Source organism: Ursus maritimus, unplaced genomic scaffold (assembly GCF_017311325.1).
Source record: "Ursus maritimus isolate PB19 unplaced genomic scaffold, ASM1731132v1 scaffold_22, whole genome shotgun sequence".
Taxonomy (NCBI): Eukaryota; Metazoa; Chordata; class Mammalia; order Carnivora; family Ursidae; genus Ursus; species Ursus maritimus.
In genome coordinates, this window is record NW_024424675.1 from 36,043,185 (window position 1) to 36,061,719 (window position 18,535).

The 18,535-nt window shown below is 44.0% G+C and overlaps 1 protein-coding gene across 1 annotated transcript in view; it reads left to right on the forward strand.

The window, feature by feature from the left end:
• The window catches only part of ARFGEF2 (ADP ribosylation factor guanine nucleotide exchange factor 2), an 89,887-nt gene extending 72,102 nt beyond the window's left edge, over nucleotides 1–17,785 (forward strand). The window contains exons 28-39 of the mRNA XM_040638440.1: nucleotides 1,458–1,618; nucleotides 2,670–2,800; nucleotides 2,949–3,078; nucleotides 5,321–5,456; nucleotides 6,222–6,360; nucleotides 6,469–6,523; nucleotides 8,503–8,617; nucleotides 11,292–11,422; nucleotides 14,194–14,362; nucleotides 15,211–15,349; nucleotides 16,523–16,640; nucleotides 17,169–17,785. Coding sequence (XP_040494374.1) covers nucleotides 1,458–1,618; nucleotides 2,670–2,800; nucleotides 2,949–3,078; nucleotides 5,321–5,456; nucleotides 6,222–6,360; nucleotides 6,469–6,523; nucleotides 8,503–8,617; nucleotides 11,292–11,422; nucleotides 14,194–14,362; nucleotides 15,211–15,349; nucleotides 16,523–16,640; nucleotides 17,169–17,345 — 1,601 coding nt within the window. The 3' untranslated portion in view covers nucleotides 17,346–17,785. The remainder of the gene's footprint in view (nucleotides 1–1,457; nucleotides 1,619–2,669; nucleotides 2,801–2,948; nucleotides 3,079–5,320; nucleotides 5,457–6,221; nucleotides 6,361–6,468; nucleotides 6,524–8,502; nucleotides 8,618–11,291; nucleotides 11,423–14,193; nucleotides 14,363–15,210; nucleotides 15,350–16,522; nucleotides 16,641–17,168) is intronic.
• The last annotated feature ends 750 nt before the right edge of the window (nucleotides 17,786–18,535 follow it).

Genomic DNA, 18,535 nt, shown 5'->3' on the forward strand with positions numbered 1-18,535 from the left:
GGGCACATTCAGTGTTCACAGCGACTCTGTGGAGCACAGCTACCATGAGTAACGAGAACTGGCTATACCGTTACTCCCCACACTCTACCAGAGAGGAAACTGAGGGACAGAAAAGGAAAGTAGAACAACTTGCCTGAGGTCACACAGCTAGGAAATGGTGGGGCAGGATTCACCCCCAGACAGGCCAACCCAGAGTTGGTGGCGTGTCTGTCCCCTCTGGACTGACCAAACGGCCCTGGTCCTGCCTGTCATCAACCACAGGCTGTGTACTCTTCTTGGTCTTCGTCAAAGTGATAGAGCATTAGATCAGCTTTAATCTTTTTTGAGATCTTTTAACTCTTAAGAAGCTTCTTGCTGGGGCGCCTGGGTGGCTCAGTCGTTAAGCGTCGTCTGCCTTCGACTCAGGGCGTGATCCCGGCGTTCTGAGATCGAGCCCCACATCAGGCTCCTCCACTAGGAGCCTGCTTCTTCCTCTCCCATTCCCCCTGCTTGTGTTCCCTCTCTCACTGGCTGTCTCTATCTCTGTCGAATAAATAAATAAAAATCTTTAAAAAAAAAAAAAAAAAGAAGAAGCTTCTTGCTACTTGGATTTTTGTCTTAGGTGATGTTTGTAGGATTTTGAAAAATCTTAGACTTCTGAATTGCCTTTCACCTTTAGCTCATTGACCTTTTCATCTCCCTTTATCTTCACAACATTCCTTCAGGTAGCACGCGGCGTGGCCCTGGGATGGGAACGGCCAGGGAATTAAAGGAGTACGCTCAGGATCACCAGCCCAGGGCCAGAGCTTTGCTCGGTGCTCAGCTTCTGGCAGACCACTGAGGGCCAGCTTCACACGCAGATCAGTGTTTATCCTATCCGTTTCCTCCAGCTCCATCCTAAAATAGCTTAAGTTGAAATGGACCCCTTGACGTCCTGGTGAAACTTGATTTTCTCATGGCTTGTCCTCTGTCACTTCCTTAGGGATACTTGATAGGGCCTCGTCAGAGAGTCCTGCTCTGACCCCCAGCCTAAGCTGTCCCTACGGCCTTCTGTCCCCTCACCCAGCACTCACCCAACCTGAGATTATTTTATATTTTATGTATGTATTGGCTTAGGTGATTGTCTGTCTTGCCCATTGGAGCACGAATATCGTGAGGCAGGAAATTTGATTGGTCACCTCTGTCCCCGGGCCCACAACTGTGCTTTGCACATAGTTGGCACTCAGTAAATGTTTGATGAATGAATGAATGAATCAATGAATGAATTAATGAATTGGAGCTCAGGAACCAGTTTAGCCCAGACAGTGCTCAGTGGATTCATTCCTGAATAATTTAATAAGAAATGCTGTCTACTAGAGATAGTGACATGCTTTTCTTAGATGTTCATAGAAGTAGTCCCCTCGGGGTTGGGGGGTATTCATTCGATCCCCATTTCTAAGTCTCCTGGTCTTATAAAGAACATGGCTTTGTTTCCGCAGCAACGATTTTCCAGCACCATTTCCCTGCAGCCATCGATTCCTTTCAGGACGCTGTGAAGTGCTTGTCGGAGTTTGCCTGCAATGCTGCCTTCCCCGACACGAGCATGGAGGCGATCCGGCTCATCCGCTTCTGTGGGAAATATGTCTCCGAGAGGCCTCGGGTACATTATTTCCTCACCTCCCTCATGGGCGCTGAGGGGAAAAGGAATCGCAAAGAGAGTTCCAGCTACACTTTTAGAAGTGCATGTTTGCCCTGAACTGGGCGTTCACTTCAAAATGCTGCCCGTTGCTGGGGTTCCACCCCCTCTCTCATTTTCTGCGTATGAAATTACTTCTACTCCTACTGAACTTTTACCTGGTATTCTACTAATTGTTTTTGTAGAAAATGGTAGTATTTAGTTTTGAATTTTGGCAAAGCTGAAGAAGCTAGACCTTTCTGTTTGAAAGCAAACAAACCGCCCGCCTAAGGAAATGACATTTTAGCATTGTGACATGGCTGAGAAATCACATTTTTAAAAATCACCTTTTGTTTTCTCCCAGAAATGTTTGGGCTTTTTGTTTTATGACTCACCTTTCCAAAGAGGCCCGCTTGGTTTAAATGACAATCTCAGACACTGAAATGGGATAGAAATAAGCACATCTAAACTATGACAGCCTATTCAGATCTCTCCTTCAGATCTTTTCTGTGTATTGATTTATTTAGTTTCACATCAGACCTGTAAGATTGGCAGTTACGTCCCCACTGTATGGGGGAGTTGACAGGGGCACAGAGAGAAATTGCCTAACGTTGGGTAACCAGAGCTGATAAAGAAATTTTATTAACAGCGGATAGTACCTCGCTTCAGGAGTGGTTACAGATCAAAGGGCTCGAAATCCCAGAGGTAGGGCAGGGAGTGGGTTTTACATGCAGACTGGGGAGGACTGCCAGCTCCTAGCTGCATGACCTTGGGCAGCCGACTTCACGTCCTAGTGCCTCAGTTAGCTCAGCAGTGATCTGCCCACTCAGCTTATTCTGAAACCCACAAAGGTAGGCATAACCGCTCGTGTGCACTGGGGAGAGGCTTGTGTTTGCCTCCTGGGGATTCCCTATCCTGCCCTTGCTGAGTGGACATTGTTAGGAAGGGAAAATGTGTGGGGCCTTAATCTTCATGTAGTTCCCTTTGAGTTTCTTCCTTTGCTTAGTCTGCGTCTGAGAGGTGACTCTCCCGGCAGGTGCTACAAGAATACACAAGCGACGACATGAATGTGGCTCCTGGCGACAGGGTCTGGGTTCGAGGCTGGTTCCCAATCCTGTTTGAGCTCTCCTGCATCATTAACAGATGCAAGCTAGATGTTCGGACGAGGTAACCATGTCCCGGGACGGTGCCCCTTCTGTCACAGAATGAGCCTCAGTCACCTGCTCGCCTGACCCCATGCTCTCCCACTCTCTTCTCTGCTGTTCTTTCCCCGCTCCCCCCCATTCCCGCCCTGCACCTGGCTTTGTTCCTCCAGAGGACTCACGGTCATGTTCGAGATCATGAAGAGCTACGGCCACACCTTTGAAAAGCACTGGTGGCAGGACCTGTTCAGAATCGTGTTCAGGATTTTTGACAACATGAAACTCCCTGAGCAGCAGTCAGAGGTAGGTGGTGACTGACGCAGTGTCCTGGATACAGCGGGGGAGGCCTCTCTGCTTTCGTCCCCTGCAGTGTTGCGTCATCGTCCCTGTGTAAGTCTTACACTTGGAGCTCCCGGAGGTGTGTTTTAAAATGGAAACCCCCCAGGTGCCTGGGTGGCTCAGTCCGTTAAGCGTCTGCCTTCAGCTCAGGTCATGATCCCAGGGTCTTGGGATGGAGCCCCACAGCAGGGAGCCTGCCTCTCCCTCTGCCTGCCGCTACCCCACTTGTGCTCGCTCTCGCTCTTTCTCTCAAATAAATAAAATCTTATAAAAAATTCTTAAAAAATAAAATGGAAACCCCCTTCCTAGCACTGTTACACCAGAGTCAACTAGTGCTAAGAAAATGTCCCCATTTGGGGAAGGACGAGAGGAAATAAGTCACCATGGCCCACTCGCTTTGCCCTCGGGCATTGTACCTGCCAGTTCAACAGGGACTGCTTCTCAGCAGTCAGTAAAAAATGGAATGTCTGGGGTGCCTGGGTGGCTCAGATGGTTAAGCATCTGCTTTCAGCTCAGATCATGATCTCAGGGTCCTGGGATCGAGCCCCATATCGGGCTCCCTGCTCAGTAGGGAGTCTGCTTCTCCCTCTCCCTCTACCCCTCCTTCCCCCTGGTGCTCATGCTCTTTCTCCCTGTCTCAAATAAATAAATAAAATCTTAAAACTACAACAACAAAAATGGAATTTCTCTGATCCCTGAAAAAAACCCATTAAAAGCATTTTTGTGGGCACCTGGCTGGCTCAGTCGATAGAGTGTGCGACTCTTGATCTTGGGGTTGTGAGTTCAAAGTCCACGTTGGGTGTAAAGATTACTTAAAAATAAAATCTTTTGGGACGCCTGGGTGGCACAGTCGTTAAGCGTCTGCCTTTGGCTCAGGGCGTGATCCCAGCGTTCTGGGATCGAGCCCCACATCAGGCTTCTCCCCTAGGAGCCTGCTTCTTCCTCTCCCACTCCTCCTGCTTGTGTTCCCTCTCTCGCTGGCTCTCTCTGTCATCTAAATAAATAAAATCTTTAAAAAATAAAAAAATAAAAATAAAATAAAATCTTTTAAAAAATGTTTTGGGGTATGTGCTCTTCCATCTGAGCCAGCTAGGCACCCCAAAGTTTTTTTGTTTTATTTTTAGAAAGAGTGCACGTGCATGTGGGAGTTGGGGGCAGAGGGGGAAAGAGAGGAGAGAGGGAAGGAAGGGAGAGAGAGAAGCAGATTCCCTGCTGAACATGGAGCCAGACACCCTGAGACCACAACCTGAGCCAAAATCAAGAGCCAGATACTTAACTGACTGAGCCACCCAGGTGCCCCGGGTGAGAGAGAATCTTAAGCAGGCTCCATGCCCATCGTGGAGCCCCACACGGGACTGGATCTCATGACCCTGAGGTCATGACCTGAGCTGAAACCAAGAGTTGACACTCAACCAACTGAGCCACCCAGGTACCCCTGCCTCAAAGCTTTTTAATTGCTAGTGAGGTTGCACACTTTTTCTCACACGACTGATTCAGATTTCTTTTATGAATTGCTTTTTCACATCCTTAGCCCGTCTGTTGGGTTAGTTACCTCTCTCTGATTGTTTTGGGAGCTTTTTAGTGTGTACATAAAATAACATGTCCTTACGTAAATTGCAGATGATTTTGCCCACTTTGTTATTCTCATTTTCTTTTCATTTTAGAAAATTTTAGCTTTTAACCAAATCTAGGAATCTTTTTCCCTTACGATTTCCACTTTTGGAATCTTGTTTAGCAGTAGGGACCCCTCCCTTTTCGATGATTTCCTAGATCTCTTTCTATATTAAATACTTGAAATAGTGCCATGAAAATACCAGAGGTGAACTTTTAGTGTAAAAAGGTGTAGTTAGCATATCTCATATTCACTTCTTCCAAATCATTACAAGTTTTCGTCAGTGTCACTTTGAATGACTGTTGATATTCTGTCATATAAATGTACTTAACTGAGTTGCCGCCTTGCTGGGTGTTTGTTCGTATCTGTGTTTTCCGTGTGTAAATGCCAGTGTGGTGTAAACATCTTTATTCATAGGCCTTCACCCAGAGATCTTATTCTTTCCTTTGGGTCCATTCCTGTCAGCCGTGTTCCTGCATCCGTACTGCCAGGTTGCACACCAGAACAGCTTTGCCCGTGATGGGGAAGAGTGCCCATCTCCCCACAAGGAGAGTGGCCTCTCAACGTTATCTTGTTTTTTTTGTTTTTTTTCAGAAATCCGAGTGGATGACAACAACTTGCAATCACGCGCTCTATGCCATTTGTGATGTGTTCACCCAGTTTTATGAAGCTCTGAATGAAGTGCTTCTTTCTGATGTGTTTGCACAGTTGCAGTGGTGTGTCAAACAAGGTACTCGCTGTGTCTCTGGGCGTCATTCTTCTTGACTTAGTTTTTAATGAGAGATTAATTGTTCAATATGTAAAAGCAAGAATGTAATGCCACGGAGTACAATATATAATTTAATTGGTGAAAATGCATATTTTTACTTAACTAGAGCATAAAAACAATCTCCCCAAGCCAGTTTACAAAGCATTTCTTAAAGATGGGATGTAATTATTATTATATTTTAAAAGATGTGCCTTTGTATATTTTACTGTTTTTTTCTACTTTTGTCTATATTTGAAATTTTCTGCAGTGTTTTTAAAATGTGCTGTGGGGGTCCGTATCAACAGCTTCATCAGTGGGCATTGTTCATTTGAGTCCTTAAGCGTTGAGGTGGTGTGCGCTAGGAAGAATAGCCACGTGGCACGTTTGACCTGGATTCCATAGATGGTTTTGGCTTAGGACAAAGCGCCAGTGTGTTAAGTTTTTTCAAAAAGTGACTCAGTTTTAAAATAAATGATAAAACAGTTGATACCAGTATGGCAGTGTTCAGGGGACTAAATTTGGAGAAACACTGGTCTAATATTTCTGTCTTTTACCATTCATCATACAAGAAGCTGGGTAATTAGTTAGCAAACTGACCTTCTTCCATCCCTAGCAGTAAAGCTGTGATAGATAATTTTATCTCTTTATAGCCTGCTTAAACAGAAAAAGTTTTATAAAATGTCAGTGCCCTGGTGGGAATCAAAACAGCAGTGGAAGTTTGATGATAGATGTGGCTTTATTTTGCAGATAATGAACAGTTGGCTCGGTCAGGTACCAATTGCTTAGAAAACCTAGTCATATCCAACGGGGAGAAATTCAGTCCCGACGTCTGGGATGAGACATGCAGTTGTATGCTGGATATCTTCAAAACAACCATCCCACACGTGTGAGTGCGAATGTGCTTAGTGCTGTTTGTGTCTGTGCTCGCTAGACATCTTAGGGCTTCACGTTGCCTTTCACGTGGGTCATTTTCCTTCTCTTCCATTCCCTTCAGTTTGCTGACATGGAGACCTGTAGGAATGGAGGAAGATTCGTCAGAAAAACATTTGGTAGGGTTTTTTGTTGTTGTCTTTTCTCTGATCTTGTATTAGAGTAAAAAATTAAGCAACCCAAAGAGTTCGTGCTTTTCTGATGGGAAGTGAGTAAAAAAAAGGTTATAAGATTTAAGAACTAGGCGTGCGTGGCTGGCTCGGTTGGTGGAACATTCAGCTCTTGATCTCAGGGTCGTGAGTTCAAGCCCCATGTTGGGGGTAGAGTTTTTTGTTTTGTTTTTTTAAGATTTTATTCATTTATTTGACAGAGAGAGAGAGCCAGCGAGAGAGGGAACACAAGCAGGGGGAGTGGGAGAGGAAGAAGCAGGCTCCCTGCAGGGAGCCTGATGCGGGGTGATCCCAGGACTCTGGGATCACGCCCTGTGCCGAAGGCAGACGCTTAATGGACTGAGTCACCCAGGCGCCCCTAGAGATTACTTTTAAAAAAGACCAGAAAAGATTTAAATCTATATATGTTCGTTAACATCTTCTTTTAGAAAGTAGAGAAGTCACCCAATAAAAACCAGTTTAGATTTCTAGTTTTTTCTTTGTGTAATGGTACACATCTAATCCACAGGTTTGAAATTTGGAAGCACTTGGCACATAACATTTTTCCATATTCTTAAATATTCTTTGAGAGCCGATTTTTCAGTGGCTATACATTATTGTAATCTATTTAACGAATTATCCCTTGTTGGACTCTCAATTCTGGTGTTTTGCTGATAGAAGTAATGCCTTGGTATAATTATCCTTATTTATTATCCTCCTAAATAAAGAGTTCTTTCCTCCACACCAGTGAGATAGTGGTTCTTATTTTCTGTGTGAGGCCACATAGAGAAGTTGTGATTCAAGTCTCACTTTAAAGTACCTTGGTGTACAGGGGCTTTGTATTGTTAACTTCTATTCCCAAATAATTGTAAGGCCATTAGATTTTAAAAGGCATTGCGGGGGAGGGCGGGTGCCTGGCTGACTCAGAGGAGCACGCAACTCTTTTCTTGTTTTTTTTTTAAGATTGTGTTTATTTATTTGACAGAGAGACACAGCACAAGCAGGGGGAGCAGCAGAGGGAGAGGGAAAAGCAAGCTTTCTGCTGAGCAGGGAGCCCAATGCAGGGCTCAATCCCAGGACCCTGAGATCATGACCTGAACCAAAGGCAGACACTTAACCGACTGAGCCACCCAGGCGCCCCTCAGCATGCAACTCTTAAGCTCAGGGTCGTGAGTTCAAGCCCCACGTTGGATGTGGAGCCTACTTTAAAAAAAAAAAAAAAAAGGCATTTGGGATTTAGCAACTTAAAAAATGAAGCACGTTATTTAAACATTTTTTGTGTGTTAACTGTCTTCTGTCAAGGTTTTCAAAAAGCTAGCTATCACACTGGTTTATTTTTGAGCTTGTCCTCATTAATTTGTCACATTGTTTGTTTGTTTGTTTGTTTGTTTGTTTGTTTCAGCAGGCTTCACGCTGGGAGCCACAACCCTAAGATCAAGACCTGAGCTGAGGGGCGTCTGGGTGGCTCAGTTGGTTAAGTAACTGCCTTCGGCTCAGGTCATGATCCCAGGGTCCTGGGATCGAGCCCCGCATCGGGCTCCCTGCTCAGCGGGGGCGTCTGCTTCTCCCCCTCCCCCTGCTTATGCTCTCTTTCTCACTCTCTCTGTCTCTCAAATAAATAAAATCTTAAAAAAACAAAAAACAAAAAAAACCCGAGCTGAGATCAACAGTTGATGCTCGACCAGCTGAGCCACCCAGGCGCCCCGTGTCATATTCCTTCTAAGTAGGAATAAGAAAATGTGACATTTTAATGGGAGGGAGAAAATACGTGAAATTCATACTCTCTGCTGTATAGCCTAATAAAGCAGGCAGTATAATTTTACTTCAAGCTACGCAAGGCACTTAAATTCAAGTTGGGCCAGCAGTGTCAGAACGGGCACATCTCTGCCCAAATACTGAATTGTGGGTAAAGAAAGTGAACATTGTATTTCTGTCTGCATTACTTTTAGGATGTGGATCTGGACCGCCAGTCTCTAAGCAGCATAGATAAAAACGCCTCTGAGAGAGGCCAGAGCCAACTCTCTAACCCGACCGATGACAGCTGGAAAGGTAGACCATATGCAAGTAAGGCCACTTTTTTTAGTTGTTTTCATTTATTTATTTTAAATAGGTAACACGTTTATATAATTCAAATATTCAGAAGTTACAAAAGGGTTCTTCCACCCCGTGCCTCAGTCTGCCAGTCCCTTCCTTGTGGCAGCTAGTGTCACCGGTTTCTTATGTGCGTTTCCAGTTGTATCCATGTGTATTCATATGCAAGAAATAGCATATCCATAAACACATGCATATGTACACACACACACACACGGATCCTCCTGTCCTTTTTATACAAATTACAGAATACTGGGCATTATTCTTTTTTCACTTAGTGTATTTTTGAGACCATTCAAAATCACTACCTAAAAAGCTTTCACGTTCTCTTATACTATTTATTATAGGCGATCCCAGGATATAGGTGTACTATCCTGTACCAGAATATATAGTACATAGTAATAGTACTGTGTACTATTATTTTCTTAATTGGGTTCCTACTAATGGATGTTTATTATTCCATATCTCTTTCTGTTACAAACAGTACTACATTGAATCACCTAATAAACGTGTCATGCATGAGTTTATGCGTGTAATAAATTCCTAGCAATAGGACTGCTGGGTGAAGTGCACTTGCCATTTTGACAGATAATTACAGATTCCTGCCCATTAAGGTTGTACCTGTCTACATGATTTTCGGGGACACGTAGGTGATATTTCCTATCTCTGGAGTAGTTTTAATTTGCAGTTTTCTAATTATGAGTGAAACTGAGCAGTTTTTCATGTGTTTAAGAGCCTTTCTATTTTTTCATCATCTGTTCAAATCGTTCCTCCTTTTATACTGGCTGTTAGTCTTTTTATTGGTTTGGGGGAGCTTTCTTTGTGTTAGAGATTCCTTTTCTGGATATGAGTTTCAGATTACTTTTATCAGTTTGTCTCTGTGACTTGTGGTTATGCTTTACTGCCTGTCATTTAAAAAAAATGGCTTTCCCAGTCGCTGTGAGGCAGGCACTGCACTGTGTTTCATGTGTGTGATCTCATGTCATCGTCCCTTTAGCCCTTTGAGGAGGTGCTGTTTACATTTGCGTGAACTGGGACTGAGACAGATAACCTGACATGACTTGCCACTGTGTAGTGAAGTTGGGATTCGGGCACACTTTCAGCTGACTGAGAAAGGAACATTCCTCATTTCGTGGTCTGGTCTTTTTCCAGCTGTGGCCCTGTTGTTTTTCTTCAGAGCAGTTCTACCCACTTCTGCACACGCTAGGCTGTCGGTGTTGACACTGCCGTTAACTTCCGAAGCAGTGTGTTAGACACAGCCACGTGTGGTCACCAACTATCTTGGAGGCATAAAACATAACCACCCTTGGAATCCATTAAAAAGGCGCCATGTTGGACACTCACACTGTTTCTCAGTATCTGCGGCACAGCCAGGGTCCCTGCAGGGGCCGGCGAGCAAGATAAAGGGTTGGCTTGTGTGGAGGGTGCGCGTATACAGCTCTCTAAATAGAGCCACTCTTGGTGCAGCACGAGGTCTGTACTCTGAGAGGGGCCTGGGACTTGAGAACCCTGCCCTTCCTCCTGGGAACATGCTTCCCCTTTCCCAGCCCGCCCTGTGGGCGTCAGCGCAGTGAGTGGGGAGCAGGCACAGTCTCACACCACTTGGACTGTTTCTTTCCCTGTCATTTTTGGTCCAAGGTGACGTCACTGAATTGGCATAAATTAAATGTACATGTGCTGCAACGCCACCATATTCTTCTTTAATTAGAGCTGATTCTACATGGAGAATTTATATAAATACACACACACACACTTTCACACTTTCCAAAACTTGAAGATGACCCATCCTTGTTTGCCATCACTGAGCACTTTGTTTAATGTTTTCAGCATTCTGATTCTATAACAATAAGTTGAATAAGGAATCTCTACTTTTATTATAGCCAAATCAACACCAGTGAAGTGTCCGACATGGGCCGCCCCTGAGCCCGGGGAGTGAGAAGACAAAGATGGAGGGAGGAGATATTAGCCAGTCTAGTCAGTAGGCAGAAACCACACCAATAATTTGAACAGAGACGATTCTACCTGAAGAATTATTAGCTAGTCAAGGATGGCTAACCACTAAAAGAGGTAAAAGGGGACTCTTGAGGGAAACAGAAGCAGTTACAGAAAGAGGATGCCACTTCCGGAGCAGACAGAAAGTGATTGGAAACTAAGAACAGAAAAGAGCCCCACCCCCTCAAGACTGATGGTCAGCTACTTCGGAGAGTCTCGCTGCTGCAGGAACCTGGGGCCTGGAGTGCTTAGGGCACAGTCTGGAGCTGTGTGTAGGAGTCCCTGCAGGTGGCAGAGATGCTTATTGGAAGATAGGGTCCCTGCATAGCTGACTTCTCCTCCCCTGAGGTCTTCGCTCGGGTATCACATTTGCAGAGAGCCCTTTCCTGACCAGCTTGTTTCAACTTGCAGCCCCACCCCGACACAATCTCTCCCTCATCCCCATCCCTACCTTTGTCATCAGCATTTGGCATGCTGTACCTTAGACTTAAATATCCTGTTTATTGTCTGTCTCTGCCGTGGGGTTTTTGTCCAGCTTACTCACTGTTCTGCCATGGCATCAAGAACCGTGCCTGACACGTAGTAGGAGCTCGGTGAATACTTACTCAGCACTGGCTGAATCATTATTAGGGTTAATCTTTATCATCTAATATAGATCAGAAACTGTTTGCCAGCCTCCTCATCAAGTGTGTGGTCCAGTTGGAATTGATACAGACCATCGACAACATCGTGTTCTACCCTGCAACAAGCAAAAAGGAAGATGCAGAACACATGGTTGCTGCCCAGGTAACAGGACCAGCTTCGAGAAGAATGTGCTTGTTGGGGGGGAGTTCGCTCAGATGCAGTGGTGCGCTGGAGCCAGTTGGTAGTGGCTTGCCGGAGCCCATCGGGCTCACCTCTCCCCAGCCCTGCCTTCAGTCGTGGCATATTGGTGGCTTGAGAAATGGGCTGCGATGGAAATATTTATACCACAGAAATCAGCAAACACTAAAAATCGGGGCTTTTCTTTTTTCTTTTTTTAAAATTTCCCAGAAAGCCAATTTACCAGCACCCCACCGCTCAGATGCCATCCCCACCCTGGTGCTTTGAAAAAAGAGTGTTACTATTAATCAGGGAGACTATTCCTCATAATTGGTGTGTAATTATTAACCATAAATAACTGAGAGAGAAAAATATATGGATAAAGATACCAGTTTTTCCTCTGAAGTTTACTTTTTTGTTTTGTGTGTACAACCTTTTATGTATATATGTTATTCTCGGAGACAGAGGATTGGATATCCAAAGGTTGGACAGTAACATTACACCACAGGTTGTAAATGTAAGTGCTTCAAGGGCCAGCAGATCCTGTGAATGAGTGTTCAGAGTTTTGGTATATTCACAGAGTTGTGCAAACGTCACCAGTTTAATTCCAGAATATTTTTATCACTGCCAAAGGGAATGCCCTAAGCATTAGCAGTCACTCCCCCTTCCCTCGTCAGCCCAGCCCTTGACAACCACTAATCTACTTTCTGTCTCTATGGATTTGCCTAACCTGGATATTTCATATTAATAGAATCACATAAAACGTGAGCTTTTGTATCTGACATCTTTCACTTACAGAATGTTTCCCAAATTCATCCACGTTGTAGCCTGTAGCCGTAGCATGTAGCACCGGTGTTGTTACATATATGTGGATGTGAGTATACATACATAAAATAATATTCCATCGTATGGCTGCACCACATTTTGTTCATCCAGTCACCTGTTGATGGACATTCAGGTTCTTCCCATTGTCTAGCTATGATGAATAACACTACTGTGAACATTTGTATGCAAGTTTTTATGTGGACATGTTTTTAATTCTCTTGAGCACATACCTAGGAGTGCAAATGCTGGGTCATAGGTGAACTCCGTGCCTGCCTTTTTGAGGAATTGCCAGACTGTCTTCTAGAATAGCTAGACTATTTTACCTTCCTAGCAGCAATGGATGAAGGCTCTGGTTTCTCCACATCCTCACCAATGGTTGTTATTGTCTTTTTTTTTTTTTTTTTTTTTTTTTTTTTATTGTCACAGTCATCCCAGTGGGTGTGCAGTGGTATCTCACTGTGGTTTAGGTTTCCGTTTCCCTAGTGACTAGTGACGTCGACCATCTTCTGTGTTTATTGGCCATTTGTGTATCTTTGGAGAGATGTCTATTCAAATCCTTTGCTCGTTTTTAAATTGGATATTTTAACTTTCTAACATTGAATCGTAAGAGTTTTTCTATATTCTGGATACTAGTCCCTTATCAGATATATGATTTACAACTATTTTCTTCTATTCTGTGCATTGTCTTTCTAGTTTCTTGATGGTAGCCTGTGAAGCACAAAAATTTTTAAGTTTAATGAAGTCTGAGTTAATATTTTTTCTTGAGTGCTTGTAATTTTAGGGTTATATCTAAGAAAGCATGGACTAATTCAGGGTCGCAAAGATTTGTCCTGTGTTTTCTTTTAAGAGTTTTATAGTTTTAGCTTTTACATGTAGGTCTTTGATCCATTTTTTAGTTCATTTTGTGTTTGTTTAGTTCATTCACCTTTGTCTTGGCCCCGTGGATGTCCAGTTGTCCCAGCATCATTTATTGTAGGGACTGATTTTCCCCAGTGAATTGTTCTGGCACCCATGTTGGAAATCACTTGACCCTAAATACAGGGATTTATTACTGGACTCTCAGTTCTTTTCCACTGACCTGTATGTCCGTCTTTATGCCAGCACCACACTGTCTTGAATGAAATGGGAAGTATGAGTCTTTTAACTTTGTGCTGCTTTTATCAACATTGTTTAGACTATTCTGTGTCACTTGTGTTTCCATATGAATTTTAGGACCAGCTTGTCAATTTCTGCAAAGTAGTAATCTGGGATTTTGATAAGGATTGAACTGGATCTATAGATCAATTTGGGGAATATTGCAAGCTCTACTTTTTTTGTGGTCTCTGGCTTATAAAAATGATAGATCCATTCCTAGAAGGCTCAACAAATATAAAATCCCTAAGTATGTCTCCCATTTTAGGCACCATGTTCAACAAAAACTTCTAGCATTTTATACCTATATTTATATTTTTTTCCCTTCACATTTGAAAACACAGTTGTGGAGCTGCTACGTTCGTTAGTCACCTGATGAAGCTAAAGGTCCCACCCAGGCTGCGCTTAGCAGTTCCTGTCTTCACAGTGTGTTACGCAACTGGACCTTCTGTCACATACAGTACAGTGACTTTCTCGTTTTCTAATTTCGTTATAAGGTATATAAAGAGAGGACAGTGCAGCCTGTAGTGAAATAACTGGAGAAGCACATACTCATGTTTGTGCTGCGAAGGCAGTACTGACAGAACAGAAACTTGGGCCGGCAAAGCCTGAAATCATGCAGGCCCTGGGCATAATTCTTCCCCCGGCCAGTGAGCAGAGTCCAACAGAGAATTGTTCAGGGTGGTGAGGAATGATGTGTGTGATTCTCAGACAGAGGATGACTTCTGGCGAGTGAGGACTGCCTCCAAGTCCAGAAGCAGCCCGTCCTCACTTAGCTCTCCCACCCGCCCCCTCTCTAGCAAGACACGCTGGATGCCGACATCCGCATAGAGACGGAGGATCAGGGCATGTACAAGTGCATGTCTTCCCGGCACCTCTTCAGGCTGCTGGACTGCTTGCAGGAGTCCCACTCATTCTCAAAGGCCTTCAACTCCAATTACGAGCAACGGACGGTCCTGTGGAGAGCAGGTAAGGCTACACAGCGGCTAGGACAGGTGGCCGCAGGGGTCATCGTTCTAAAACATTAAAGCCTTTGGGAAACTCCTCATATTGTACACCTGGCTGGAATAACTTGCCAGATATTTTCCTGCTTGAGGGGAAAAGAAGGACATGATGGATACATTCCATCCCAGTACCAGGAATACTGCCTGGCACATGGGAGATTTTCAGGAAGTATTTGATGGAAAAATGAATTGATAGAAAAATGAATTGAAATAGATCTAGCAAACCAAGACATTTTACATTAGGTTAAAATGGTGTAGTTAAATATGGTGATATAAAAATGGTGCTAGTCTAGGAGAAACGGAAAGCATTCATACATTTGTTGAGGCTTTTAGGGGTTCTCTCTCTTTCCCCCCTCCAAAAATAAACACATAAACCCTGGAGGTAAGTGATACATGCAAGGCGACAGTGGGAGTCTCATTTTGTGGACTTCACACAGAAGTGATACTTTGTATGATTTTTGTATTATTACCATTACCAGGTAACCATTGATTTTCTTCCCAAATACCTATTTTTATCCATAATTTTATGATGTCATTTTTCTTTGTGGCTTTAACATGTCTAGATGTTTTATGCCTTCGCCTGTGATAAGGTTTTGCTTGTGAGAGTGGTTTACACATCTCTGTGGCTGATTGGTACTGCTTTAAGAAAATGTGATTAAGAGTAATGTTATGTGTCAATTATACTTCAATTGAAAAAAAGAATGTGAAATATTTCTTTCAGTGTTCCCTAAAAGTAACTAGCTTAGATTCCCGCATGATTTCTCAGCATTATCCTAGAAGTGTGCACTGTTTATATGACTGTCTAATCTCTAGGTTTTAAGGGCAAATCTAAACCTAATCTTCTAAAACAAGAAACCAGCAGCCTGGCCTGTTGTTTGAGGATCCTGTTCCGGATGTATGTCGATGAGAACCGCCGGGATTCCTGGGAGGAAATACAGCAACGACTTTTAACGTAAGAAAATTGGTTTCTGATTAAATGTCTTATCTGTAAAACACAAAACGCATCACAATAATACTCTGAATTGAAGAGAATAAGAGAAAAATACCTGCGTGCTGACGCCTTCACAAACTGTTTTCCTTTTTGCTTCTTTCTTCTATTTGCTGACACTTGTATTTCACTTTTCTTAATGGGCTGAATAGGGCAGGACCTCATTTCTTTCATTCACAAGTTTCTTAAGGCACAGGAACATGGGCAGTAAAAAGCACTCAGAGTTAGCAAGCCTGGAGTGAAGTCCTAAGTCCCTTGAGGGCAATGGCAGCTCTAACCTCCCACCCTCTCTTCTTTCCAAGAGGAATGTATTGGAATCATGTGAATTACAAGGGTGTTCCAACTTGGATTATGCAGAAATGCAGCAGTGGGGGGATGGCATGGAAAGAGCCGCAGACAGAAGAGTAGATCTTCGCCACCCAGCTTCCTGTGAGCGAGATGTTCTGTCTAAGCCCTTTTCACTCTTTCAAGATTTAAACCCATTAACATGCAGTGCTGACAGCCATGTGATGAGACATGCACTCTCCTGCACTGCTAGTGGGAACGTGCAGGGAGGGGATTTTTCCGGAAAGCCGGTGGCATTAAAATCAGGAGCCTTAAAATATTCAGTCTCTTTCTTTGACACAGTAATCCCACTTTTACAGAATCTTCTTAAGAAAATGTCTTAGAGGGGCGCCTGGGTGGCTCAGTCGGTGGAGGATGCGACTCTCGATCTCGGGGTCTTGAGTTTCAGCCCCACATGGGGGTAGAGATTACTTTAAAAGAAAAAAAAAGTAGCAACTGTATGCAACAGGAGAAGAGAGAGGCGGTGTGTAGTCAGCTGTGGATGATCGGCTCTGTGTTCATTGTGTGCAAACGCTGATGGGGCCCTAAGCTGGGAGCAGGCCCTGGGCTCAGCGAACATTGAACACGCGGGTTTCATGTAAACTTTACAGCAACCCCCCGAGTTTGGTACAATTATTTATCCCTGTTTTACAGCCGAAGAAACTGAGGCTTAGTGATTTGCTCCGGATGGCACAGCCAGAGCAGGTGCCCAGTAAATAAGTACTCATTGCAAGAACGAAGAGTTCTCCACTCCAGTGAGTGTAGAGGTTAATCTTCTGTCTGACGTGTCTCACTCTCTCTTGATTCTTCCAGCGTGTGCAGTGAGGCCCTTGCCTATTTCATCACAGTGAATTCTGAGAGCCATCGGGAGGCCTGGACAAGTCTTCTGCTGTTACTTCTAACAAAAACCCTCAAAATAAACGATGAAAAGGTATAAACCAGGAAACTAATGTCCCCACTCAGACCCAGGTTTGGGTTCCTTTATGTTCGGAATTTAAAGTAACGATTTCTTCAATTCTTCCAAGAATGGTCCCATAACTAGCACCATTCTAGATTCATTAGAGGAAAGTTCATTCATTACAGACAAGGGTGCCATAGCATCCTGAGAAAGGCTGACGCTGAAACCACGCACGTAGCAGTTAAATTGCTGCAGGGATTTTGAGCGCGGCTGTGTTAGAAGAGGGTCCAGATAGTGAAGCCCTGGCTCAGAAGGGGGGATCTGCTTTGCTAAAATGAATGTTGACTTGGTAGCAAAGCTGTCCCCAAAAAATTTGTGTTTCAGTTAAGCATAATTAAAAGATGTTCTAATTTGCAAATTTCCCCCCCAACTTTTTAATAGCAAGAAAAAGCACCAATATTGCAAAAAGTTCCAGGATGAGATGAATACTTTTGAGAAACTAGTGCCAGAAAAAGTAGCTCCCTGTCTAATCTGACCTCTCTTCTTCTCTCCCACCTCAAGTTTAAAGCACACGCTTCTATGTACTACCCCTACTTGTGTGAAATTATGCAGTTTGACCTGATTCCTGAGCTCCGAGCAGTTCTCCGCAAGTTCTTTCTACGGATAGGTGTTGTCTATAAGATATGGATTCCGGAAGAGCCATCACAGGTACCAGGAACACTGTCCCCAGTGTGGTAGCCCTGGCCCCCGCGGGCCACCACTGCAGCTTTGCAGAACGTTCACCACGCCACCTCTGCCTGGCACATCTCGTGGAGGGTCAGATCGTAGGCACAGGGAGTCGGCCTCTGGGAGCTCAGAATGGCCTGGTGGAAGCTGGCCTCGACGCGGGTCCCGTCAGTCCCTGGCTGAGCCGTTGTGCTGTTTCATTAAAGTGTTGCATACCCAGTTAACGCAGTAGGTGGGGAGTCTGTTTCATCTCTGTCATTCCGTCTTCCTGACTCACCTGTCAAGCCTGTCGCCGCACATGCGCCATTTCCTAGCAGAGTCCCATGATTGGCTGTACACGTTCTGTCGGAAGAAGTCGCTGTCCTTGAAAATACTGAACATAGCTGTAGAGGTTCGTGATTATTAGAGAGTATGTTAATAAAATTTCTTGTAACGGCTAAATGCCGCCTTAATTATGCTGGATTTTTTGTTGTCATTTGAGTGTGTTGGAGAATTTTGAGTGTTTTTGTCAGTTGTGAGTCAGCTGTAGTTAGATTAGTTTGGAGAAAGTTTGGGGAAAAGTGTTGTTTTTGTTTTGTTAATGTCTGAGTGATTTTTACAGTACTTTATGAAAAGCTATTATTGAAGATTTCATTGAAAGCAGAGTTTAGTAATTAAGTTAGAATTAAGAGCTTGCAAGGTTAAAAATTTTAAAAAGGTAGTGCCTCCTGGCTCTCCCTGTTTTAGTAACCTGGGGAGAAAAAGTCTATAGGGAAAAGTAAAAAATGTAATGAAGACGATTAGCCTTCCTTGGAAGTAAGTATTTGTGGATGGGTATGAAAATTTCCAGAATACATTGTCCATCTCACACCCTCTGAAATCTAATATATGAAGTAGTAACAAAAATGAAGTAATAATTTAACAGAGTTAATTTATATTTGAGTAAACCCTTTATTTTTACCTCAGAATAGTGAGTGTAGTGTCCCTCTTTTGCACAGTCCCCTTTCAAGGGCCCTCCAGAGAGGGATGGCGGCTGTGCGGGAGAAAGGCCGTCTGCAAAACTCCTCAGCCACGTGTCATGAGTCCTTGACCCAGAGTCGGCCTGTGCTATGGTGGGACCAGCACGGCTGAACTGTGACCGTGGCAGGAGATGGCCTGTGCCCAACTACTGCCATGAACTCAAGCCTCGGAGCTGCATTCTTTGGCAGGGTTGGATTCTGGGG